At 44.2% G+C, this 25,755-nt stretch overlaps 1 protein-coding gene across 1 annotated transcript in view; it reads right to left on the bottom strand.

Annotated features, from left to right (window-relative positions):
- Nucleotides 1-21,883: 21,883 nt before the first annotated feature.
- Nucleotides 21,884-25,755, bottom strand: part of LOC109550254 (RNA polymerase I and III subunit D) — a 41,807-nt gene continuing 37,935 nt past the window's right edge. The window contains exon 3 of the mRNA XM_033843660.2: nt 21,884-22,471. Coding sequence (XP_033699551.1) covers nt 22,204-22,471 — 268 coding nt within the window. The 3' untranslated portion in view covers nt 21,884-22,203. The remainder of the gene's footprint in view (nt 22,472-25,755) is intronic.

Below are 25,755 nucleotides of genomic sequence, written 5' to 3'. Positions count from 1 at the left end.
TTTTGCCCATCAAGTTTTGCAGCCACTGATGATCCTTAACTGAAACAATTCCTGCCAAACAGTGATTTTCTAATTCTAGCTTCTTCCTACATCTGGATATTTTCCAAATAAAGCAGTATCCCCCCCAAAAAATTTTAATACAATTTTTTTTTGGCTGTACCATGCAGCATGCGGTATCCTAGTTCCCCAACCAGGGATCAAACCTGTGCCCCCTGCAGTGGAAGCGTGGATTCTTAACCACTGGACCACCAGGGAAGTCCCCAATTTTTAAATGACAAAGTTCATCAATTCCTTTTTTTTTTTTTTTTTCGGTACGCGGGTCTCCCACCGCCGCGGCCCCTCTCGTCGGGGAGCACAGGCTCCAGACGCACAGGCCCAGCGGCCACGGCCCACTGGCCCAGCAGCCCCGCGGCACGTGGGATCTTCCCGGACCAGGGGGCGCGGCAGGCGGACTCCCAACCACTGCGCCACCAGGGAAGCCCCTAAAGTTAATCAATTCTTTAAGTTCCTCCTGAATACATTTGAGTATATCCAGCTTTACTAGCCTCTTGGACATCATAGCACTTGTGAGTCAATTCAGCAATTAAAGGGTTCCCCGAGCCCATCTTCTCCCAAGCCCAGCTAGGAAGCATCTTCTCACCCAGCATCCAATTGTTGTTTGATATTGTTGTCATTGCTTGGGGAGGGAGGGGCTCTTGAACAGGAATTATCAAAATGAAGAAAAAGTCTAACTTAATTTAGAGTGAGCCAAGTTTTATTCCTTCTGTAGTTTAAATATTAAACTCAGCCAAAGAATGACATCATCACAAAGAAGAAACTTAATAGAGTCAAAGAATTTACAAAAGGGATAGAACACAGGGTGTAGAGATTCTCCCAGCTAAGTAACTTATTTGATATTTATATTGCAAAGTCAATGATTTAATATTAATTAGTAAGGCATTAGGTAGATGTCACGAATAATTTGAAAAGATGTTTTCCTTTCTAATCTTGCCCTGTTCGTTTCCTCTTTATTTCATGCAGAGACATTTACAAATACAACCTTCAAGAAAGTTACAAACAAGGACTAAAATCTACATTTTTCTTGCATAAAAGGGTTTTAGAAGAAGTGTGATTGTATTTTTGACACATTTTCATTCATATTCTAGACATTTCTTGTTCATTAAACAAACACTTTTTAAAAGGTTTGTACTGAGAAGTGGCTCTTCAGTCCCCACTATTTAAAATAGCCAGCCTCTTAAAGCCATTATCTGGCTGACCATGTAGTGAAGTCATTTGAATGATTACTGTAAAACAGGATTTAAGAGGAAAATAAATGAAAGGGGAAAAGTAATTTTGTGATCATTTCAAAGCTCTAAACACACGGGGCCGGGTGCCATGACAATTATTCTCTCTTGCCTGTAGGCACAGGAAAAGTGGAGGGATTTCCTTTGAAAAAGGAGCTCCTTCTGAATCAACAGTCAGTGGTCAAAGTAAACACCACTGAAGATTATGTTTGAGAAACTGCTTACAACTCCTGCAAAGGCGTTAACGAAACAAGGAGCTGGGGTGCAAATGCGGTGGAAGGCCTGAAGGAGTGTGTTGAGAAACATCCTGTAAGTCAGGCCATCGATGGCCAGAATCCAGACTCTCCTGCAAGAGTGTCCTGCACCTTATCTATTTTGTGGTTCTCCTGAAAAATAATTATTAGGAGCTACCCGGATAGAATAAACGAAACAATGTAATCAGTAACTAGCTTGCAGACAAACACACAAAAACCGATTCTGTTTGTTGGGAAAAACGCAACCCCCCTCCTGCTACATTATTCCATTGATGGAAAAACATTTACATCTCTTTTGTTAACTAGTTTTCTGTAGAAATTTTATAATCGCCGGGCAACTCTATTTCACTGCTCTCTTAGAAGAGACTGAGTAGCTAGACCCATGTTTTTATTCCACGGCCAAAAAGAAAAAAAAAATTTTTTTTCTGGGCTTTTTTTTTTTGGAAACTTTCGTCTATCATACATCAAACCTGTCAAGCTTTTTCATTCAAGTTCATGGTTTTTAAGTTCATTGTAAATAACTCAAACCGATTTTACAAAAGAGAAAAAAAAAAGTCCTGCCCTGACGTTGGGCATTACAAACTGTAATAATATCCCTTGTCAAATGGGATTTTGCAAGTGGCTTTGTAAAGGGCGGGGGTGGGGGTGGGGGGGGGAGGATTTAGCTAAATAAAAATAATTTGAGGTTAATGTTATACTTTGATTGTGGGTTGACTTCCTTTATTTTCTTAAAAGTCTAGAATTTTTGCAAAATGTTAAAAGGAAATCCAGTAGCTATGTTTATCATTAAGTATGTGTCACATTTCATTTTGAGGTCCTTAAGAGTTACTTCGTGGGAGAAAATTCCAACAATAAGGAACATTCACTGATTTGCTGAGAGCTCTGTAAATTTTTAAAGTAAGCTAATCTCTTGGATGTTTCTTTTCCAAAGTAATGAAAAAGGCCTTTTCCCCCTGTCAATCAGACAGGGTCATTGCCGCAGGCCAAGCTGTACCGCTCAGGGTTCATTTCAGGAAGCAGAGCCGTGACAAGAGATACATAATAGAGGACTTTTGTGGGCATTGGGCTTTTTACAGCTGTGAGAGCTGGTGAAGTGTCCATGGGAAGCTTGCCTCTGTTGTCCGGTGGTGGGCATAACCTTGCTGTAGGTCAGCAGGGCTGGCCGTCCAGGAAGAACCCAGACGTGAGACAGGACAGAGCATGACAAACCAGACCTGCAAGAACCAAGCAGAACCCGCAAAGACAGACTGGAACCTGTGTCGCTGGTCCCTCCCCTGCAGGGCCTGGGCTACCTACAGAAGAAGCCGGCCCTCTCCTCACTGAGCTGCACCCGGACCTTGTCCGGAGCTCAGAGGAGCTGTGGGAGCCGTGGGCCCAGCCGCTGCCCCACGCAGAGAAGGAGGCCGGCACGTCAGCGGCCACGGGCAGACGCTGTGGCAGCATCTGTACCTTTGCCCCGAGCCTGGGCTTCGAGGATGCTGTTTCACTGCCCCCTTTCAAGTCAGGCACAAGTTTTCCCGCAGCCACCCTTCACCTGGAAACATACAGGGAGGGAATTCTGGGAAACTCAGCTCCAGCTTAGCTAAGGTGGTCCTGCACAAAACCACCCCCAACTTCTCCCTCCCATCTTGCCAATCCCCTGTTGGCTGTCTTCTCCTTTTTCCCTGAGATGTTCCTCATGCTGGGCTGTCAAGAGGCAGCTCCAGGTCAGTGCAGCTGAGGAAATCATCTTGACATTCTTCCTGTGATGACACTATCTGGACAGGCCCCAAGTTTTGGGTACTTCTCAGTTTGGAAGAATATGTAGTCAACCTTATTCTAGAAAATGCAAATTAATCTATAGCTGTAGAAACGGTATCAGTGGTGCCTGTGGACAGAGGGTGTGGAAGAGGGTAGGATGATGGATTAAAAGGGGCATGAGAATACTCTGATCATGATAGATAGGTTCATTATCTTGATGATGGCTGTAAGTTTTACTGGTGTAAATATATGCCAAAGCACATCAAATTATACCTTAAAACATATGCAGTTTACCATGTATCAGTGATATCTCAATAAAGCTAAAAATATCAACTATGTAAAGGCTCTGAAGAGTGAACCACAGCAACAAAAACATCATTCGATCTGAAAAGGAACCCCTCCCCCCTCAAAACAAATGTTATCAGAACTTCAGAGACTACGGCCCAATACAAAAAAAGTCTGACATACGTGGACCTGGAATCTCCAAAGGAGAGAACATAGAGAATGAAGCACGAGAAATATTTGAAGAAACGATGGGAAAAAACTTACCAAATCTGTGGAAATATATAAATTCATAGTCATGGGAGGTTCGGCGTACCCCAAACAATAAATATATAAAGGAAGCTACATTTAGGCACATCATATTAATATTATAAGTCAAAAGATAAGTAGTTTGAATGCTTGCCTTTTTGTACAAGTTTGCAATAAAATTGTAAGCAACTCTGAAGACTTATTTTTATGCAGGTATATAAAAGTGCAGCGTGGGAATGGTGCTCATCAGTTTTTAAATTCACTGTCGAATTGTGATTTTTCTTCACGGAAGGGGGGAAAAGCATTAAGCAAAAGGTAAAAACCTCAATAAGATTTTTCTGAAGAGTATTATTTTGGTAATAATATTAGTACATATTCCTTTTTATTTCAGTGATACAGATGTATACCTATTTATCCTCAAGGAAACTTATACATCACTATTCAAGGAAAAATATAAGTGTTTTTATTGAAAGTTACAAGATTATTACGATGAAAATAAAACTTAGGAGGTGCTTGAAAAGGGTTAATTATGGAAATGATTGGTTATTTGAGGTATTTTTCATTTACAGAAAATAAAAGTTAGAGTATATGTGATAAAATAAAGAATATGTGGCATCCTTTTCACTGAAAAAGTCCTCTGGTTCCTGGAAAGGGACAAGTGGATCAGAGATCTTTTCAGCTTTTCCCATGACCCAAAGGACAAGACATCTTAGCAAGAAGATCAGTCTACCAAAATTTCCATCAACAGAAATTGGAAAACTTTGTACTGCACCACTTTTTTGAGATATTTCAAGCATCCCTCCTCTGCGACTGCTCTGAAACAAGTCATAAAGAAGTGGTGACCTATTGTCATTTATATCACACATAGAATATTGCAAACAGAGGAAATGGGCCGTGTAAGGAACATCTACAGACCCACCACCAGCTTTATCAAACTTTAACATTATGCCATATTTATTTCCACATTACACTTAAACAGTTGTCTTCATTTTTCTTTTTTTACCACTTATGTCTTTTTCTTATTGATTTTTACATATTCCTTATAAATTCTGAAAACAAATCCTTTCTTGGTTTTGTTTCAAATCACCTCTCCTAGTCTGCGATTTGTCTTCTTTTCCAAATGGATTTAAAATTTTCATTTTGGGGTAATTATAGATTCATATGCAGTTGTAAGATATCGTACAGAGAGGTTGCGTGTCCCCTTTACCCAGTTTCTCCCAATGGTAACATCTTGCAAAACTCTAGGACAATATCACCACTAGGACATTGGCATTGATACAGTGAAGACACGGAACATTTCCATCACCACAGCGATATCTCATGCCGCTCTTTTATCCTTTTCATTCTCACTCTTTCCTTAAAGTCTCTGGCAGCCACTAATCTGTTCTCCATTTCTGTCATTTCAAGAATGTTATGTAAGTGGAATAATATAATATGCAACCTTGTAGGACTGGATTTTCCATTCAGCATAATTCCCTAGAGATTCAACCAGGTGGTTGTGTGTGTGTCTGTAGCTTGTTCCTTTTCACTGCTGGGCAGTGTCACGTGGTGTGGATGGACCCCATTTTGTTTAACCCTCACTCACTGAAGGACATCGGGTCCTGTTGTTGGTTATTATGAATAAAGCTGCTATAAATACTTTTGTACAGGTTTTTATGAGAACATAAGTGTTCCTTTCTCTGGGATAATGCCTAGAAGTGCAATCACTGGGTTATATGGTAGCTGCATGTGGTTTTTTTTTTTTTTAATGCCAGATCATTTTTCATTCCCACCAGCAATATGTTGGTGATTCAATTCTTTACCTCAGAATTCTCCCTGTTGTTCAGTTTGGGTAATTGGTATTGTTCTATCTTCCAGCTCACCGATTCCTTCATCTGGCTCCTCCACTCTGTGGAGTCCTTGAGTTTCTTTAATTTGGTTATTGTCATTTCTATTTGGTTCTTATTTAGACCTTCTATTTCTGTGCTGAGATGCTCTATTTTTTTATTCGTTTTGAGAGTGCTTAGAATTGTTGAGACATTTTTGTGTTTGCTTTCAGTCTTTGTAAGAATTCTAACGCCTGTGTTATCTCGATGTTGATACCTGTGGGTTGTCTTTTTCATTCAGTTTGAGATCTTCCTGCTTCTTGATATAATGAGCAATTTATTATTGCAACCTGGAAATTTGTGGTATTCTATTAAGAGGTTTTCGTAGTTATTTAAGTCTTCTGTGTTAGCTGTCTTCATCTCATACGACCCCCGAACTGGAAGGAGGGGGCTTCCTCACTACTGCCAGGTAGGAATAGAAGTCCAAGCGTTACCGACCCTTTCAAGTCGGGCCCCAGCAAGGGTCCTCCTGCCTGGTGTCACTGTGCCGATAGAATGAGACTGAGTTGGGTTCAGAAGCAAAGGAAAGCTTTATTCCCTGATTAAAGAATGGAGAGGGGCAAGCTCCCGCTCTAGAGCACACGCTCTCCTGATAGGCTGTGGGCGGGGCTGCTTTATAGGGTTCTCGCAGTAGGGAGGGGGCGGGGTTGTCCAGCGCAGGCGCAGCGCAGCCGCTCACGCCCCCGATCCAGAGCCGGCGCGGCGTCTCTGCACATGGTCCCTGAACTGAGCGTCCTGCAGCCCTTCCGCTGGAGGAACTCCGGTCTGAAGTGCCTGGTGCGAGGCCTCCGCATGTGAGTCGATGCAACTAGACGCAGCACAAAGGAAAAGAAAAAAAAGGTTAGACTTTATTTTACTACCCAGATTCTATTTTTATTTTCCGGGAGTTGTGAATGGGCTTTGCTGGTGACAAACCCTCCTCTGCCTTTTGTCCTGCTCCTCATTGTTGAGGGCACTGAGGGTCTCGGGTCCATCTTCTGTAACTGCTTCCTGCTGAGTGTGGGCATTGTTGTCCCGCAGCCACCGTGAGGTCTGTTTGGTGGCCCCAGGCTTCGGCCCTGACCATCTCCCTGAGCGATCCCCATTTGTCTAACCTCTTGGAGACAAAGGACCCCGGAGAGTTTAAGATACGTGCCCAAATGTCAGCAAGAGAATAATGGTCACCTGTGATATTTTCCTGACAAGGCAGGGCTGCAGGTCTTTGGCCCCGATGCAGAGGCTCACTGCCGGGCCTGCGTGTACGTGGTCGAACTTCGGTTGGTTTTCAGGAGAGAAACTGCAGGTCAGAGAGTGGTTCGCACAAGTAGTCAAGGGGGCTGTGGCCCCAGGTTTTCTCTCCAGAGGTTGGGTCTCGGGGGCCTCTTTCCTCAAGTGCGGTGTCCCCACGGAGTGACCCCTGCTACTTCTGGGCAGAGCAGGTGGTGAGGGTCACCAACAGGGTCCTTTCCACTTAGGGGTGAGCTGGGCTTGCAGGCTGCCGGTTTTCCAGGTTTTCAGATGTACTCAGGCTCCTGGCTGGAAGGGGTTGGGGGCCGGGTCAGTGGGCGCAGGCAGCACCTGGTCCCCATATTCCGCGAGAGCTTTCTCGGTTTCTCCTGCCTGGAGGGCACACACGGGCTGTTGCATTTTAGGGGGGCTAAGGTGTCCCTTCTCTTCAGCTTGGGGAATGGTCTACCATACAGGAATTCAAGGGCACTTAACTTATCCCTCGGGGCCAACCGCATGTGGTGCGGGGCAGTTGGAGTTCCCTGACATAGCTTGGCTAAGGCCCGTTTGAAGGTCTGATTGGATCTATTTTCTCCGTCGATTGGGGTCTCCAGGCTGCACGCAGGGTCCATCTTACGCCCGGGGCACTTGAGACATTATCGCATTGTACGAATCCTGGGAGCCCAGACCTGGGGATTCTTTCTTTTCAGTTCTGGCAGGGAATGCTTCTGTCTAACCCAGAAAATATGTTTACTAGCACCAAGGGACACCTGAAGTTGCCAGCTGCCCTCGGCATGACGGTGAAATCAATGTGCCCATCTTCTCCAGGATATGTCCCTCTGGTCTGAATGGTCCTTATCTGGGGGCTTTGGTTGGGGGGATCAGGTGTTAGGGTTGTTCATTGTGCAGATGGGGCCCGTCTCAACTATCCAACTGATTATACTTTTCATGCCAGGAGTTACCATGACCCCAACTAACCAATTATATAGGGCTTCCCTCCTGTAGTGAGTTCTTTGATGAGCCTCCCTAATGGCTTGACAAGCTGCAGTTGGGGAAAGAAGTGCTACCCTTGTTCATTAACTAGCCCTTCGTGGCTTCCTAGATCTCTGTTGAAGTAGCTAAATCTGGGAGGGTCAGGACAGGGGCCTGAAGTAATTGCTTTTGTAATTCTTGAAATGCCTCTTCCTATTCTTAATGCCATTCAAAAGGCTCATCATCCTTCCCTTTGAACATTTCATGTAGGGGCCCAGCTATTAGACTGTGGCTGGGGATCCCAGCCACCCCTGGGAAACCCCTAAGCTGTCCTCTGGTTCTAGGAGGGGCGAGGCTGCAAATGCTTCTTCCCTTTCCTGGGGTAGGCTTCCCTGACCTTCTGTGAGAATGAAGCCCAGGTAGTGACTCTAGCTTGTGAAATTTGAGCCCTTTGCTTGGACACTTTATACCCTTTATTGGCTAGGTGGTGGTTACAGTATTATTTCAGAGGCCTCCTTAGTAGGCCTGGTGGTCGGAATGGTGGGTTCCCTCCTCCAGATGTGATCTTTTGGGCCTTTAGCTATTTCCCCAAAGATGATGGGGGAATTTTTGAATTCTTGGGGCAGGACTGTCCAGAAGTATTGTTCTTATTGCGTGTTTGGGTCCTGCCACTCAAAAGCAAAAATTCCTTGTGGCTTTGGGGCTAATGGAAGAAGAAGGTGTCTTTTAAATCTAATACAGAATATTAGGTCCTGGTGGACATAGAGTAGCCAGCAGGGTGTAGGGTTTAGGGACCACTGGATGTGTATCCTCAGTGGCTTCAGTACTGCCCTGAGGTCCTGTACCATCCGGTATTCCCCACTGGGTTTCTTTATGGGGAGAGTGGGGTATTACAGGCTGACTGGATCAACTAATAATGCCCTGGTCAGTTAGGTCCTGTATCACAGGGGCAATGCCCAACAAGGCCTCCTGATGGAGAGGGTACTGTTTTCTGTTGGGCCACGTATGTCCGGGTTTTAGATGCACTGTCACGGGACAGGCTCCTACAGTTCGTCCCACCCGTCCCTGGGCCCAGACCTCAGGATTTACTCTGTCCAGGGAGGTTTGTCCTCAGCCATTAACATCATCCTCTTGTGCCCTTTGTCTACAGGGACACCAACCTCCAGTTTGTCTCCTGTTAGGTGGACAGCAGCCCCCAATTTATGTTAGATATCTCTTCCCAGCAGGGGTACAGGACATTCGGGGACATACTGGAAGGCATGGGTGAGCGTGTGTTGGTCCAATTTACATTCTAGTGGCTCTAAGAATGCCCGTTCTTGGGCCTTCCCTGATACCCCCATAATTTTACAACTCTTGGGACCCACTTTGCCTGATCTGGTGATCAGATCTGAGTAAGTGGCACTGGTGTCAACTAAGAATATATTTATAGCTTTTGTTATATTAACCTTCGTTCATGTCATTTTAGGTTCTCGTGATTTGTTCTTAAGAATTCAGGTTACTATCTGGAGTTGTTTTAGGTCCATATAGCTTTGTGCCCACTCACCTCCTCTACACTGTTACTGGCAAAATCATTACGTTTCTATATGTTACAAGACCAACAATCACTGTATACATACGGTTTTATACACTTGCTTTTCAAATAATTTAAGAGGAAAAAGGAGAATAAAGATGTATTTTTACTGTATTTTATAATTACATCGTTGCCTTCACCAGTGCTCTTGGTTTTTTCATGTGAATTCAAATTACCCTCTGGGGTCACTTCTTTTAGCCTGAAAAAATTAAGGTGTGTGTGCTGGGAACAAACTCTCTCATTTTTTTAATCCGATAATGTCTTTGTTTTGTCTTCATTTTTTAAAGATAGCTTTGCTGGATATCAGATTCTTGATTGACAGTGTTTTTTTTTTCTTTGCACTTTGAGTATGTTATCCCACTGCTTTCTGGCCTCCGCTGTTTCTGATAAGAAGTAAATTGCTAATCTTATTGGATTTCTTACAAGTGGCGAGTTTTTTTTTTTTTTGGTCACTTTCAAGATTTTCTCCTTGTATCTGGCTTTCAGCTCTTTTACTGTATCTGTCTATTTGTGGATCTCTTTGTGGAATTTGTTGCACTTCCTGGATGTATAGATTAGTGGTTTTCAATAAATTAGGAATGTTTTCAACCATTATTTCTTTAAATATTTTTTCTTTCCCCCTCTTCTCTTCTGGTACTTCTATTACACGTATGTTGGTGTACTTAATGGTATTCCACATTTCCTGAGGCGCTGTTCATTTTTCTTCATTCTTTTTTTTTCTCTTTGTTCTTTGGATTGCATAATCTCTATCAACCTATCTTCAAGTTTGTTAGTTCTTTTTTCTGCAAGAAGTTGGGCAAGAAGTTCTCTAGTTAACTTTTCATTTCAAGTATACTTTTCAACTCCAGAATTTTTATTTGGTTCTTTTAAAAATTTTATATCTCTTTATTGATACTAGCTATTTGATGTAACATTGTCAGCATATCTTCCTTTATTTTGTAAATCATGGTTTCCACTAGTTCTTTGAATATACTTATAACTACTTTGAAGTCTTCATCTGTTAATCCAACATCTGGTCACTCTCACAGGCAATTTCTGTTGCTTTTGTCCCCCAGTGTATGAGCCGTATTTTCCTATTTCATTGAATGTCTCTTACATTTTGTTGGAAATTGGACATTTTAGATAATTTATAATAGCAATTCTGGGTTCTGGTCCCCCCCCAACCACCACCATTTGCTTGATTACTTGTTTAGTGACTAGCTTTTATTTCAGTGAAGTCTATTTTACACACACACACATACACATACACACATAGGTACAGACACACACACTGTGTTAAGCCTTTGGTGTTGCTTTTCAGCCAAGGGTGTGCAGCCTTGGGTTTGCCCACAGCCACCTTGGATGGCAGTGCTTTGGCAGGGCTCTTTTTAGCTCTCTTTTCCCCCCATCATACCCTGCTGTTAAATGCCACAAATTGTGGGATAATTGCTCTATTGTCTTCAACAACGCCCTGCGGCATCAATTGTTCCAGAGACTAAACCAATCAAATTCTAGCTTCTAGTTAGTGTTTGATATTTGTTATTATCCTAGGAGAGCTACTCCCAGCTTCCCCTCCCCCCCAATTCTCTCCTGCAAACTAGCAGTCTTCAATTTAGCCTGTATCTTCTTCAACAAATCTACCAGTATCCTCTCAATTATCTTTCACCGCAGTCTCCACTGTTTTTGAGTGCATCATTAGGCTTGAACTTCTCCATGTTCTGTTGCAAACAAAGTCAGGTTCTTTGGGAAGAGATTAGGAGGTATCTATGTTATGTCCTGCTTCTTCCTCCAGGAAAAGTCTCTGAGCCCAGTGTGCAAGGAGGGGGCGTGGTGGGTGGTTCCCTGACAGTGAGGATGAGGATGTGGGCAAGGATCTTTCATTTTTGAAAGGTTTTAACTGGGTAAAAAATTATAGGCTGATGATTGTTTTCTTCTTTCTGTATTTTGAATATATTTTTTCACTGTCTTGTAGCTTCCGTTGTTGAGATCTGATTTGAATCTTATCTTTGTTTCTCTGAATATACTGTCTCTTTTCTTTGGCTGCCTTTAATACAGTTTCTCTGTCTGTTTAAAGCCATGTGATTTTGATGTGCTTTAGTGTGGTTTTCTTCATTTTTTTTAATGTTTGAAACTCATTGAGTTTCTTACGTCCATGCATTTATACTTTCCATTACATCTGGAGAACTTATGGTCATTATTTCTACAAATATTTTTCTCTATCCATCACTGTCTTCGAGAATTCCGATTACAAGTATATTTGGTACTTGAATTTGTCTCAGAGCTCAATGATGCTTTGTTCCTTTTTTAAAAAACCATATTTCTTGTCGTAGTTCATTTTGAACAGTTTCTATTGCTATGTCTTAAGTTTATTAATATTTTCTTTTACAGTGTCTAATCTGCCACTAATCTCATCTGACATATTTTTCATCTCAGACATTATAGTTCCATCTCTACTTGGTTTGGGTCTTTTTTGTATCTTCTATGCCTCTGCTTAACATGTTCGATCTTTTCTCTAGCTTCATAAACATATGAAATAATATTTATTGTCTTTAGCTATTCTGTCATCTCTGATAGAATCTCTGAATCATTTTCTGGTGATTTATTTTTCTCCTAATGATGGCTTATACTTTTATGCTTCTTTGCATGTCTGCTAATTTTTGATTGGGTACCAGACATTGTGAATTTTGCCTGGTGGGGCTATTTATTTTGTAGTCCTGTAATCATTCTTAAACTTTGTTCTAGAGTGCAGGTAAATTGCTTGGAAACCAGCATCTGTTGTCTCTTGTATTCTATCTATCTATCTATCTATCTATTTATTTATTTATTGCTGCATTGGGTCTTCGTTGCTGTGAGCGGGCTTTCTCTAGTTGCGGCGAGCGGGGACCACTCTTCATTGCGGTGCATGGGCTTCTCATTGTGGTGGCTTCTCTTGTTGAGGAGCACTGGCTCTACGCATGCGGGCTTCAGTAGTTGTGGCATGTGGGCTCAGTAGTTGTGGCTCATGGACTCTAGAGCACAGGCTCAGTAGTTGTGGCACACGGGCTTAGTTGCTCCGCGGCATGTGGGATCTTCCCAGACCAGGGCTCGAACCCGTGTCCCCTGCATTGGCAGGTGGATTCTTAATCACTGCACCACGAGGGTAGCCCATCTCTTGTATTCTTGATGATAGCCATTCTTACAGGTGTGAAGTAATATTTCATTGTAGTTTGGATTTGCATTTCCCTGATGCTTAGTGATGTTGAGCATCTTTTCATGTAAGAGTTTTATAATATCAGGTCTTATGTCTTATGGTCTTATGGTCTTTGATCCAGTTCAAGTTCATTTTTGTGCGTGGTAAGGGTCCAGTTTCATTGCTCTGCATATGTCTATCCAGTTTTTCCAACACCATTTGTTGAAGAGACTCTCCTTTCCCCTCTTGGCTCCCTTGTCAAATATTAGTTGGCTATGAGCAGGGGTTCAATTCTAGGCTCTCTATTCTGTTCCATTGATCTATGTGTCTATTTTGTGTCACTACCATACTGTTTTGATTACTGTAGCTTTACAGTATAGTTTGAAACCAGGAGGTGTGATACCTATAGCTTTGTTCTTTTCCCTTAGGACTCCTTTGCTATTCAGGGTTTTTTGTGGTTCCATACAAATTTTAGGATTTTTTATTCCTATTTCTGTAAAGAATTCCATTGGTATTTTGATGGTATTGAACCCATAGATGGCTAAGGTTAGTATGGACATTTTAACAATATCAACTCCATAACAATATCCATAAACACAGGATGTCTTTCCATTTGTTTTCTTCAATTTCTTTCACCGACATCTTGTAGTTTTTAATGTACAGATCTTTCACTTCCTTGATTAAATTTATTCTTAAGTATTTTATTATTTTTCATGCTACTGTAAATGGGATAGTTTTCTTTTTTTCTTTTTCAGATGTTTCATCCTGAGTGTATAGAAATACACTCTAATTTCTGTATGTTGTCTCTGTATCCTACAGCTTCTCCAAAATTTTTTATTAGTTCCAACAGTTCTTTGGTTGAGCCTTTGGGATTTTCTATATACAGAATAATATCATTTGCAAATAGCAACAGTTTTACTTCTCCCTTTCCGATTTGGTTTCATTTTATTTCTTTGTCTTGCTTAATTGCTCTAGCTAGGACTTCAAGTACTATATTGAATAAGAATGGTGATAGTGGGCATTCTTGTCTTGTTCCTGATCTTAGAGGAAAAGGTTTCCATTTTTCTCCATTGAATATGACGTTTACTGCTGTCAGTTTGATAGGTATAGTTCCAGATGGTTTTCTAGGTACATAAACGAACACACACACACACGCACATGCACACACACACACACACACACACACACACACACACACACTGTCTCTCTCTCTCAAGAATAACACACAAATGGGATCATATTTTGCTTAAAGTGCTGCAGCTTGCGTTTTTCACATAACATTTTATCATTTCCATAATGATGCATCTATATCTACTTAATTCCTTTATTTAAAATAATTTTCAAAACAATGTACATGGTTTGAATTTCAAAAAGGTACAGTAGAAAAGGAGGCCTGCCTTTTACTCCAGTCCCCCCACTCTGCTTACAGTTTCTTGAGTATGGTCATGTCCAGAGATATCTATGCCTATGTAATGATGTTCCATTTTCTCATACAAACCATAACATACTACACACCATTCTGTATTTTTCACTTTATCTAGGAGCTTCTTATTCTTTTATTTTAACACTTGCATAGTTGTATTAGCTAAGGTTCTTTGGTTGCAAGCAGTAGAAACTTACACAGTGAATTAAAGCACAAAGGGAATTTATTGGAAGGACAGTGGCAAACAGCTTCAGAGCCAGACTTTGGGAAAGACGGGATGAGGGTTCTTTGGGGAGCTTGGAAGCAGGAACACGGGACCATCCAATGACTTCAGCTCCACCTGCCCTCTCTCTGTAGGTTTCTGTTCAGAATCTATTAGCCTAGTCTGCACCTTCTTTGGTCAGGTCCCCTGCTTGGATGAATCTTTTTTTGGCTTCTGAGTTGAAGTAGTCTGTTTGACTGTCACAGCCTGGCTCATGTGACCACCCCAATTTGGGGGTGCATGTATCTTTTCAAATTAGAGTTTTCATCTTTTCAGATATATGCCCAGGAGTGGGATTGCTAGATCATATGGTAAATCTATTTTTAGTTTTTAAAGGAACCTCCATACTGCGGCTGCACCAATTTACATTCCCACCAACAGCGTAGGAGGGTTCCCTATTCTCCACACCCTCTCCAGCATTTATTATTTGTAGACTTTTTGATGATGGCCATTCTGACCAGTGATACCTCATTGTAGTTTTGATTTGCATTTCTCTAATAATTTTGCCAATTGTTTTTTATTATTAATTTATTTTATTGAAGTATAGGTGATTTACAGTGTTGTGTTAATTTCTGCTGTACAGCAGAGTATTTAGTTATATATATATTCTTTTTCATATTCTTTTCCATTGTGGTTTATCACAGGATACTGAATATAGCTCCCTGTGCTATACAGTATGACCTTGTTGTTTATCCATTCTCTATATATTAATTTGAATCTGCTAATCCCTAACTCCCAATCCATCCCTCCCCCACCTCCCCTCCCCCTTGGCAACCACCAAGTCTGTTCTCCATGTCTGTGAGTCTGTTTCGTAGATAAGTTCATTTGTGTCATATGTTAGATTACACATAGAAGTGATATCATATGGTATTTGTCTTTCTCTATCTGACTTAATTCATTTAGTATGATCATCTCCATATTGCTGCAAATGGCATTATTTCATTCTTTTTTATGGCTGAGTAGTATTCCATTGTATATATGTACCACAACTGCTTTATCCATTCATCTGTCAAAGGACATTTAGGTTGTTTCCATGTCTTGGTTGTTGTGAATAGTGCTGCTATGAACATAGGGGTGCATCTGTCTTTTCAAATTATAGTTTTGTCTGGATGTACGCCCAGGAGTGGGATTGCTGGATCATAGGGCAACTCTGTTTTTCATTTTTTTTTTTTTTTTTTTTTTTTTTGCGGTACGCGGGCCTCTCACTGTTGTGGCCTCTCCCGTTGCGGAGCACAGGCTCCGGACGCGCAGGCTCAGCAGCCATGGCTCACGGGCCCAGCCGCCCCGCGGCATGTGGGATCTTCCCGGACCGGGGCATGAACCTGTGTCCCCTGCATTGGCAGGCGGACTCTTAACCACTGCGCCACCAGGGAAGCCCTCATTGTAGTTTTGATTTGCATTTCTCTAATTTGCTAATTGTTTTCTGAGAGTATTTGTATCACCATACTTGTCAGCAGAGTTACTTAAAAAAAAACCCTGCTAATTTAAAAGGTGAAAAAAATCATTTTAATTTACATTTTTGTTTTTTAGATGATTTTTTTTGTATATTCGTTGGATGTTTGTATTTTCTGTGACTGTTTCACCTTTTGCCAAAATTTTATTGTGTTCCTAGTGTGTTTCTAACAGTCTTACATGCACCGATTATATATATATAAATGTTTATAGTTTTGAAATACATACATATTTTTAAGATTCATTATATATATACATATTTTTAGAACTTAACAAAATGGAAAACTTTTCCTAAAAAATGAAGATGAAAGCGTCTGCGCTGTTTTGTGCTGATGAACAACCACCAGTGCTTCTCATATAGAAGATTGAAATACAGGCATGGCCAAGACATTCTTTTTTTTTTTTTTTGCGGTAAGCGGGCCTCTCACCTGTGGCCTCTCCCGTTGCGGAGCACAGGCTCCGGACGCGCAGGCTCAGCGGCCATGGCTCACGGGCCTAGCCGCTCCGCGGCATGTGGGATCCTCCCGGACCGGGGCACGAACCCGCGTCCCCTGCATCGGCAGGCGGACTCTCAACCACTGCGCCACCAGGGAAGCCCTGGCCAAGATATTCTTGAGAAGTAAATCTCTTGCTGCACAAACACTCTACAGCTTTGAATTTGGAAGACATGAACATGGCCCAGCAGAGTCTGAAGACAGGAGTTAAACTGCTCCAGTCTGGGCCCAGCATGTGCTTGTCATATGTGCTTGGTTCCCTAAGTGTTTACTGAATGAGTGAGTGAGTGAGTGATGCTTTGTTTTTTATGTAGGATATAGGATTAAAAACCTGAGACTCCCCTGGTGGTGCAGTGGTTAAGAATCCGCCTGCCAATGCAGGGGACACGGGTTCGAGCCCTGGTCTGGGAAGATCCCACATGCCGCGGAGCAACTAAGCCCGTGCGCCACAGCTACTGAGCCTGCGCTCTAGAGCCCGAGAGCCACAACTACTGAGCCTGTGTGCCTGGAGCCCGTGGTCCACAACAAGAGAAGCCACCGCAATGAGAAGCCCGTGCACCACAACGAAGAGCAGCCCCCGCTCGCTGCAACTCGAGAAAGCCGCACGTAGCAACAAAGACCCAACGCGGCCAAAAACTAAATAAATAAATAAATTTTTTTAGAAAAAAGCCTATAGGATCGTGACTTCCCTGGTATCCAGTGGTTAAGACTCTGGGCTCCCAATGCAGGGGGGCCTGGGTTCGATCCCTGGTTGGGGAACTAGATCCCACATGCTGCAACTAAATATCCCACATGCTGCAACTAAATATCCCACATGCTGCAACTAAATATCCCGCATGCCGCAACTAAAAAAAAGATCCTGCATGTTGCAACGAAGATTCTGCTCGCAGCATCGAAGATCCTGTGTGGGGCAACTAAGACCCAGGGTGGGTAGGTAGGTAGGTAAAATAGATAGATAGATAGATAGATAGATAGATAGATAGATAGATAAATATTTTAAAAAACCCTGTAGGATTGAAAACCAGTCTTGCTGTTTTTCCTTTGTAAACTGACATCGAACTTTGAAAGACTACCCATCCGACTGATGGATCTATAATTTGGAGTAAATAGAGGTTCATAATTGGACAGTGTATACTAGTTCATTTTGAGAGGACTATGCCTGAGGAATTAATGAGAAGAAACAATTTGGGAGAGACAGGGGACCAGCGCCGTGGGCAGGCTGTACGTTCGCCTGGTGGAGAAACATCTTCCTCCAGTATTTTATAAAATATGTTCTATCTGGAGTTTATGTCTCACTTAGGAAATTTTTATAAGTTATATAAGCCAGCGGTGAAAATACAGGGCTAGATAGATGGGAGAAATTGCTCATGTAGTCAACTATTAATAATGCTCTTAAATCTATGTTTATTATTGGGCCTTTTCATAATGCCCAGGGCCTTCTACTGAGATTTATGGCATGGCAACCCAAATAAAAATGATTTATTTACAAAATCCCTCTGAATTCTACTTGCTATGTTGTCGTGCCTGTTTAATGTACATTAATTAATTAACTTACTTTTTAAAATGTGTTCCTGTGCGTGAGCGCCTGCTTCTTGGCGTTGTTTTCCATGCTGAGAACAAGAGTTTCCATTCGGCAGACTGTCCTTCTCATTCTCTATACTGGGATGAGCCATGTGGCAGGGCTCAATCTATGATCTGTAGACATGCCTTTCCAGGGCCTAAGGTAGAGGCAGAGGTAGTGTACTTTCCTTGGACCATAGGATGTTGTTTATAGTACCACAGAGACCTTGACTCTAAGACTTTTTTTTAAATTTAATTTTGGCTGCGTTGGGTCTTCGTTGCTGCACGCAGGCTTTCTGTAGTTTTGGTGAGCAGGGACTACTCTTCATTGCAGTGCGTGGGCTTCTCATTGCGGTGGCTTCTCTTGTTGCAGAGCACGGGCTCTAGGCTCACGGGCTTCAGTAGTTGTGGCACACGGGCTCAGTAGTTGTGGCTCTCAGGCTCTAGAGCGCAGACTCAGTAGTTGTGGTGCACGGGCTTAGTTGCTCCCCGGCATGTGGGATCTTCCCGGACCGGGGCTTGAACCCGTGTCCCCTGCATTGGCAGGTGGATTCTTAACCACTGCGCCACCAGGAAAGCCCCTCTAAGACTTTTTAACTCCCAAACCTTGCTATTGTGGGTGGAAAAAAGACGAGGTTAAATGTGAAGTAACCTAAAATATGTGCTTCACATGGAGAGTTTAGTGTCCCCTCGTTATAGTCTGTGGGCTGCTGTTTAACCGCGGAAGCATGGAAGGGTAAGAGTTTTTCTCTTGGATTTAGACGGCTGTCTAAACTGGCCCACAGAGATGTGGCTCCAGGGCAAATGTTCCCTGCCACAGGGCTTCTGCATTCAGATCCCCTCGGGAGTAAATTTTAACCAGTGAAATGCATTGGTTATAAAAATTCTTTAGGCTCTTAAACTGGCAATCCTTGGGACATAAGTGCGTTGAGACATCCCAGTCCTGTGTTTTGAGGGAGCTGAGTTTGGATCAAGTTCAGCATAAGGTAGAAGAAAGAATATAGGTTTTTGATTCAGACAGTCCTGGCTTCCAATAGGATTTCTGCCACTTCCATGACCTTGGGCAAACTTTAAACCTCTCCTTGGTTTCCTTATTTGTAATGGGAGTGATGGCATCTTCTTCATAGGGTTGTAAGATAACCACGTGGACACGGGGTTTTAAAAGGCGTATCTTGGGCTTCCCTGGTGGCGCAGTGGTTGAGAGTCCGCCTGCCGATGCGGTGGGCGCGGGTTCATGCCCCGGTCCGGGAGGATCCCGCGTGCCGCGGAGCAGCTGGGCCCGTGAGCCATGGCCGCTGAGCCTGCGCGTCCGGAGCCTGTGCTCCGCGGCGGGAGAGGCCACAGCAGTGAGAGGCCTGCGTACCGCAAAAAAAAAAAAAAGGCGTATCTTAACTTTCTCACCGCGCACACACAAAATGGTAACTCAGGTAATGACTGTGTTAACCAACCTTATTGTGATAATCACTTTGCAATATGTACTTCTATCAAATCATCATATTGTATACCTTAAATGTACAGTGTTATATATCAAATACTGGATATCTCAGCAAGCTGGGGAAAAAGGGCCCCACAATGTTTGCCCATAGGTGACAGACAATGAATGTTGTTGTCCACGCGGGTTCCCGTATAGCCTGCGATACCTTGTGGGTTTAATGCTCCTTAGGAAAGTGGCTAGGCTTCACTTTATCTGAGGTTCACCTCAGGTAATGTCTATTCAACAAGCACTGATTACCTACCAGATATTCTTTATGATCCAAAGACAGTGGCAAGACTTCTAGCAGTGACAGATATGATGTAATAATATAAACATGTAAATGCCACGTTAAGTCACATCGATAATCAATGACAGAATGGTAAATTCCACCTAGTAGATCTGAGGCAAATCTATCCACCCCTCGCCCCCCACCCCCCAAAAAAATCACAGAGAAATTAAAAACTCCACGGCCACCTTCCAGAATCAGGCCGGAGGAGACGTCCTCAGTACGTAGCCTGCTCTCGGGAAAACTACCCACCCTGGCTCCCTCTCCCTCCACGTATGCGCTGTTCAGAAAGACTGGCCACCAGCAGGTGACGGGACATGGCAGAGACCGTGGCTTCTCATTTACTTTCTTGGCGATGATGTTTTCTAAAATGATTTAAAACAGTAAACGAATTGTGCTAGCTTGCACTTAGGTGTAACTCGTGCCGCTTTCTAGTGGAAGCAGGCAATGCAGTTCCTAAGCTTAGGGCCAGACATGCACTTCTGTCTCTACTTGTTTCAAAACCAGAGACTCAGCGCAAACACCTTATTTTATTTATTTACTTTTTTATTTTTGGCCGTACCGTGTGGCATGTGGAATCTTAGTTCCCCGACCAGGGATCGAACCTGGGTCCCCTGCAGTGGAAGTGGGGTCCTAACCACTGGACCAGCTGGGAAGTCCCAGTGCAAACATCCTAGTTTGCAGATGAGGATGATGCCGTGCAGAGAAGTGGCCCAGAGGAGGCCCCCCAGTGAGCCAATGGCAGAGGGGGGCTGAGATTCAACCCCCTCCACCTTGTGTCCTGGGCTGGATGATCTCTTAGTACGGTGCTGCCGTGCCCGTGTGTCCCCCGCAGACGCAGGAGGTGGCTGGGTTTGCGTCTCAGGACCAGCCCCTCCCTGATATCCACTGTATACATATGGAACACAGAGGAATGATTTGCTTTTGACATTTAAACACAGGAAACCATGGCTGCTTGTGATGAAAGTTTTAAAGATTCTAAGAAAAATTTCACAAGTGGGACAGTGGATCTTAAAGGGAAAATGGTTTTGTGGAACACTTGTCCTTTACCATGACTGTCTGAGAAAGGTACGTGTGATAAGGCCAAGGCGCTTCCTTTACTTCTGAGTGAAAGAATGTGCTCGTTATAATCATCCCCCTCTTTTAGGAATAATGAGCTTGCCAGTGTGCTCTAAACACAGAGCACAGAGACAGATGATACAGTCCAGTCTTATTTTACTTAATTAGAACAAGAATGTTTAAAACCACAACTCTGGGCTGTTTCCAATAGATATTTAAATACAAAACATTTCGAATTTTAGCACAAGTGATACAGGCTAATGCGTCACTGGTTTGGATTACAGTCACATGAGCCAGATGACTCCTCTGGAATGTCTGAAAGGAAAGGGTGTTTGTACCAAGTCATGGGGTGAGGCCGGGGTCTGGGGGAGAAGGGTGCGCAGAGCGGGCAGGCTCTGGGCTTGTGCCCCTGAGCTTTCGGCTCCAAGCAGACTGAGCAGGTGTGGCACAGCAGCTCGGCGGGGGGAGCGGTACGCGTCCGTCCAGCACCCCAAAGCTAGCTTTGCGGATGTGCTCCTTTCTAGTGCTTAGAAAGGGTTTTTTCTCGGCTGCCAGGAAGCAGGGAGTGGGGCTGCGTTGAGTGATTATCTGGGAGCGGCCAGGCATAAGCTCAGATGCTTTGGAAGATTGGGGGTGGGGTATGGACAGAGAGATTCTTCTTCCTTTTGTGGATGGGGGAAGAGGGTGCTTGGTGACATTTTCCTGAGAATGCAAGGAAGAATACAGGTTTGAAAGGTTTATAATTGTATGTTAGAAGAGAGCCACGCCGATATTGAAAAAACGAAAAAAGGCATGGTAAACACACTTTTATTGAAAATTCAGATTTCTGAAACAACTATACTGAGAGTGGCATCGTACGTCTTTAGCTAAATAAGACATAGCACGAAAATCATGTTCACTTTAACTTTTGAAGGTTCTTTTAAAAGCACCACTTAAAACGTACACATTCCCCCCCAAAATTAAATGTAGAAAAACTGCTCTGTCTCAGGAATGAGTTTGAGAGTGCACACGGAAACCACAGAGACAGTTTTTGAACCTCTGGTTATTGACAGGGAGCATGAATTCAAGAGGATTTGGAGATTTTCCTACATTGTTTACTTAAAGGACCACAGGTGCGGTGCTATCAGAGTTTCGTGGTCAATTTCTAGCCCTTTTCATAAATACGGTTTCTAGCCCTTTTCATAAATACGGCCAGATTTCTAAAACTTAAATTTGTCACCCAAAAAAGTAAAGTATAGGATTTACAAGTGTTTAATTTTTTGAGAAATTTTGAGAAAGGATCACGAGGGCAGCACACCAAAAAATAAGTGGAACTAGTTTTAATAATCTCTGAAAACTTTAAAGATTTATTTTGAAACCAACTTCCAAACAAGACAGAATAAAATCAATACGTATGTATACTACACCGCTGAAGCAGCTTAAACTTGCCAAGGCGTCTTCAGAGCGTTCCCTTTGAACTCTTTCCTCGGAGCCTCAGGTGATCTTCCGCTGTCACGACAGCTGCCCTGCTGGAAAATCCCTCTTGGGTGTTTGCGCTGCCAGCAGCGGGCCCGTCCTCAGCCCCGTCTCTGCACCAGCCCAGGCCCGGGTGCTGGGACGGTCGCGCTCACCCTGCGTCCCTGCCTCACCGCTTGCTGGATCGCTTCTGGGACTTCTCCGGGCTGCGCCGCTTCCCCGGCGGAGAATGACGGGCAGGGCCCCGAGCGTGGACCCTGTGCTTGTATGGGTGGGTTCTGTGCTTCTGCCGGCTTTCCTCCTTCTGGTCCTGGCTTTTCGCAGGTTCCTCACTATCCTCTTTTTGTTCGTGGTCTTGCTCTTTCTGGGAGGGCAGCGTGTTCTTAATTGTGTTAATTAGAAATCTTTTATTTGTACCAACAAGAGGACACTTCATCCTGGGGGAAAAAACAACCACAAATCAAACACTGACTCCAAAGCTGAACCCTCCGATCGTGGCAAGTACCAAAGAACTGCTTCCCCAGAGTCGACTTTCTGAATTTGTTTAGCTTTCCTTGCATGCCACCTAGTGTAAACTCTGGGCGCAGGGGGGGAAAACCCAAGACACTTAGAATTCTGGACACAGACTGGCTGGACCTCATCTGAAGACTTTAACCCTTTCTTCCTTGTTGGGACTAACTTTCCCAACAGGTACCACAATGTTATATATAGGTGTTGACCACAACCCAAATTACCTGAGTCATTTAATAATATCTCCTTACACCATAAATGCCTGATTTGACTAGAATCTGCATTTTTAGTTACATTTATGGTGGCTTGTTTTTAAATATCAAAGAAGAAGGATCAGTCCCTCCCTGAGGAAAAAAAAAAGGACACCTTGCTATATCTTGAATACTGGAGCTATATGATCTACTCTAGAAATAAAAATATCTAAAGAATCTATTAAATGCGATAATCACCTTTTACCCTCCAAAAAACCTAAAGTTTCTATTTCAGGACCTTCTGTTTCAGAGTCTGTGCTCTGTCCCAGAGCGCTCTTCACACATCTACCCTCTGGGTGAATTTCTGTGCAGTGTACATTTCAGGGGCTCCCTGAGTCAAGTTCACCCAGGAGGAAGGATGTAACTGGTTAAATCGTTAATTTACATGTTTAGGTATATTTATATACTCAGTATTTGTTTTATTTTTCAGGTGTAGTAAACCTTTCATTTTAGAAAAGAAAACCCCACACGATGAAAACCTGAATACTTCTCTTGGCCTTGAGCCAAGGAGGATGCTAATTGGTCCAAATCATGTTACTCAGGGTGGCTGGTAGTAAATAAAACTGAATGTAGTATTCTGTAATCTCCATCTTTGTATCAAACTTGGATTCAAGGAGAATCCCACACAAAACTCAAAAGCAACCCACCAGCAGCCCCACTGCAGTGATTTTCTCGTGGAAGAGACATGTAAGGGGTCACCAGCCAAGTGTCCCTGTTATGGAGGTCAGACTACCTCAGACAGTCAGAATGGCACTGAATCTGTTAGTAAAAGGAGGAGGAAAGGGGCTTCCCTGGTGGCGCAGTGGTTGAGAGTCCGCCTGCCGATGCAGGGGACACGGGTTCGTGCCCCGGTCCAGGAAGATCCCACATGCCGCGGAGCGGCTGGGCCCGTGAGCCATGGCCACTGAGCCTGCGCGTCCGGAGCCTGTGCTCCGCAACGGGAGAGGCCACAGCAGTGAGAGGCCCGCGTACCGCAAAAAAAAAAAAAAAAAAAAAAAAGGAGGAGGAGAAAAAGAAAAGAAAATGGCTCCTGCTGCGAATAAGCAGCTCTTGAGCCTGCGTGGAGAGAAAGTACCCGCGAGGTCTCAAGTGGTGTGTGCGCCCACGTGCTGGTGTGTGCGCCCACGTGCTGGTGTGCTTAACGCTCAGGCTGGGAGGAGTGACGGGGAATGAGCGGCGGTGAGGAGACGGACTCAGGGAGAAAAGGACGCAGGGGGCAGCAGAAGCAGTGGGAACGCTGGGTGGGGACGGCACCGGAGGTCTGGTTTTCTTCTACTGCTGAAGTTCAGAAGCCACAGTGGTGAGCAAAGAAGAAAGGCAACAACAGAGAGCAGAGAAAACCCACGGTTCTGCGTGTGAGGCTGGGGGAGGCCGAGCTTCCGGAAAAGCGCGCCAGCATGACGCTCCTCAGGGGCCCCCAGGCACAGCCACGTGTACCTCCCAGAGGGACAGGCTCAGGACACCTGTGCAGTTGGGAGGGATGGCCAGGCTCTGACCTCAGTGACTTTACAGGATCATCAGTGCATCTAGGCACTGAGTGGCTGACGACACCTGGACCACCGCATTGGCAAGCTCAGCAGAGGTTCAGAAGAGCACGACACACGCGTGTGTCACAGAGCGGCACAACTCCGCCAGCCTGCGGGAGGGGACTGCCCTTCAATGCGGAACACGAAGAGCCCAGGTGCCCCTCTTTGCCAGCTGTGGCCAGGGCTTACTGTAGCAGCTAATCATGTTCGTGAGCAACGGAGCACCGCTCTCTCTGGGATGGGGCGGACTAGAAACGGCTGGTGCAGAACAGCCAGCTACGGGAGAATTCTGGGGCCTTGTCAGTGCAGTGGGTCGTCAGCGCTGGTAAAACTGGTCAGTTCTTGTCTGGATTAAACAAAGAAAGAAGGTGATTACTGCCAGATGGGACAGTAACCCAAGATATTCAAACCTTTGGAAACTGCTGGCGCATTCAAGTGCATTTTGCCATCTTCCACGTGAGATCATCTCCAGCACCGTGTGCTTGCCTGAGATGGACAGAGCTCCTCCTGGGCTAGAGACCGGCAGGGTTCATGCTGTGAGTGGGGACCACGTCGGAGGAAGCACCCCTAGCTCCCCGCTGCTCATGTAACCCGCCGACTCAGCACAGGGACCAGAAGCTAGCGTGGAATGAGGTGGTGTTCTGGAACAAAGTCCACAAGAAAACCGGCCTTTACATCACTTTTTCACATCGAAGATGTGAGTTTTAATGCTGGTTGTGCCTAGGTTGTGTCCACCTTCAAGGTGAAAAGTCAAGCGTGGCTTGGAGAGAACTTGGTGTACTTGGGTGGGGGGAGGAGTGGGGAAGGAGGAATGAAAGCGGCTCCCCCAGATATGCCAGGACACATTTTAGAAATGGTGACAAGTGCTCACCCACGCTCCACTGATAAATGAGGCAGGACAACGAGATTGGGGGGCCGGGGGGGGAGCAGTTGAGGGCAGATGTGAACGGACACGTGGCAAATGATTCCATATAAAGAAAGTATAAAATCTGCACTGAATGTATTCAAGCATAAGGAGAGTAACATCAATGCTGAACGTGAGGAAGTCCCTGGCAGAGAGCGGCTCTGGCCTATAACGTGGTCATTAATTTTGCGGAAGCTCCCTGCCAGTTGTCCTCCGGCTACAAAGTCATACAACACAGTGTACACACGTGCTCTGGAATCATACTGTCTCTTAGGCCAGACCTTGGGCATGTTAAATAATCTCCCTGTTGTCTCTCATCTATTAGGTGGGGACAGTAGTGACTGTTTTAGGGGACCGGATGCCGATCAAAGGAGGGAGAATGTGCTCAGGACAATGCCTGACGCGCAACCAGCACTTGGTAAAGGTTAGCTCAGTGCGCGGCCTACTCCTCCGACTCCATTCGCTCTGTGACGGTGGGCAAGTTACTTAATGCCTCTGTGCCTCGCTTTTCTATTTGCAAATGGAAGCAG

The sequence above is a fragment of the Tursiops truncatus genome, chromosome 18 (genome assembly GCF_011762595.2).
Source record: "Tursiops truncatus isolate mTurTru1 chromosome 18, mTurTru1.mat.Y, whole genome shotgun sequence".
In the NCBI taxonomy this organism is placed as follows: Eukaryota; Metazoa; Chordata; class Mammalia; order Artiodactyla; family Delphinidae; genus Tursiops; species Tursiops truncatus.
The sequence above is the reverse complement of the archived record's forward strand: the minus strand, read 5'-3'. Positions and strand labels throughout refer to the sequence as shown.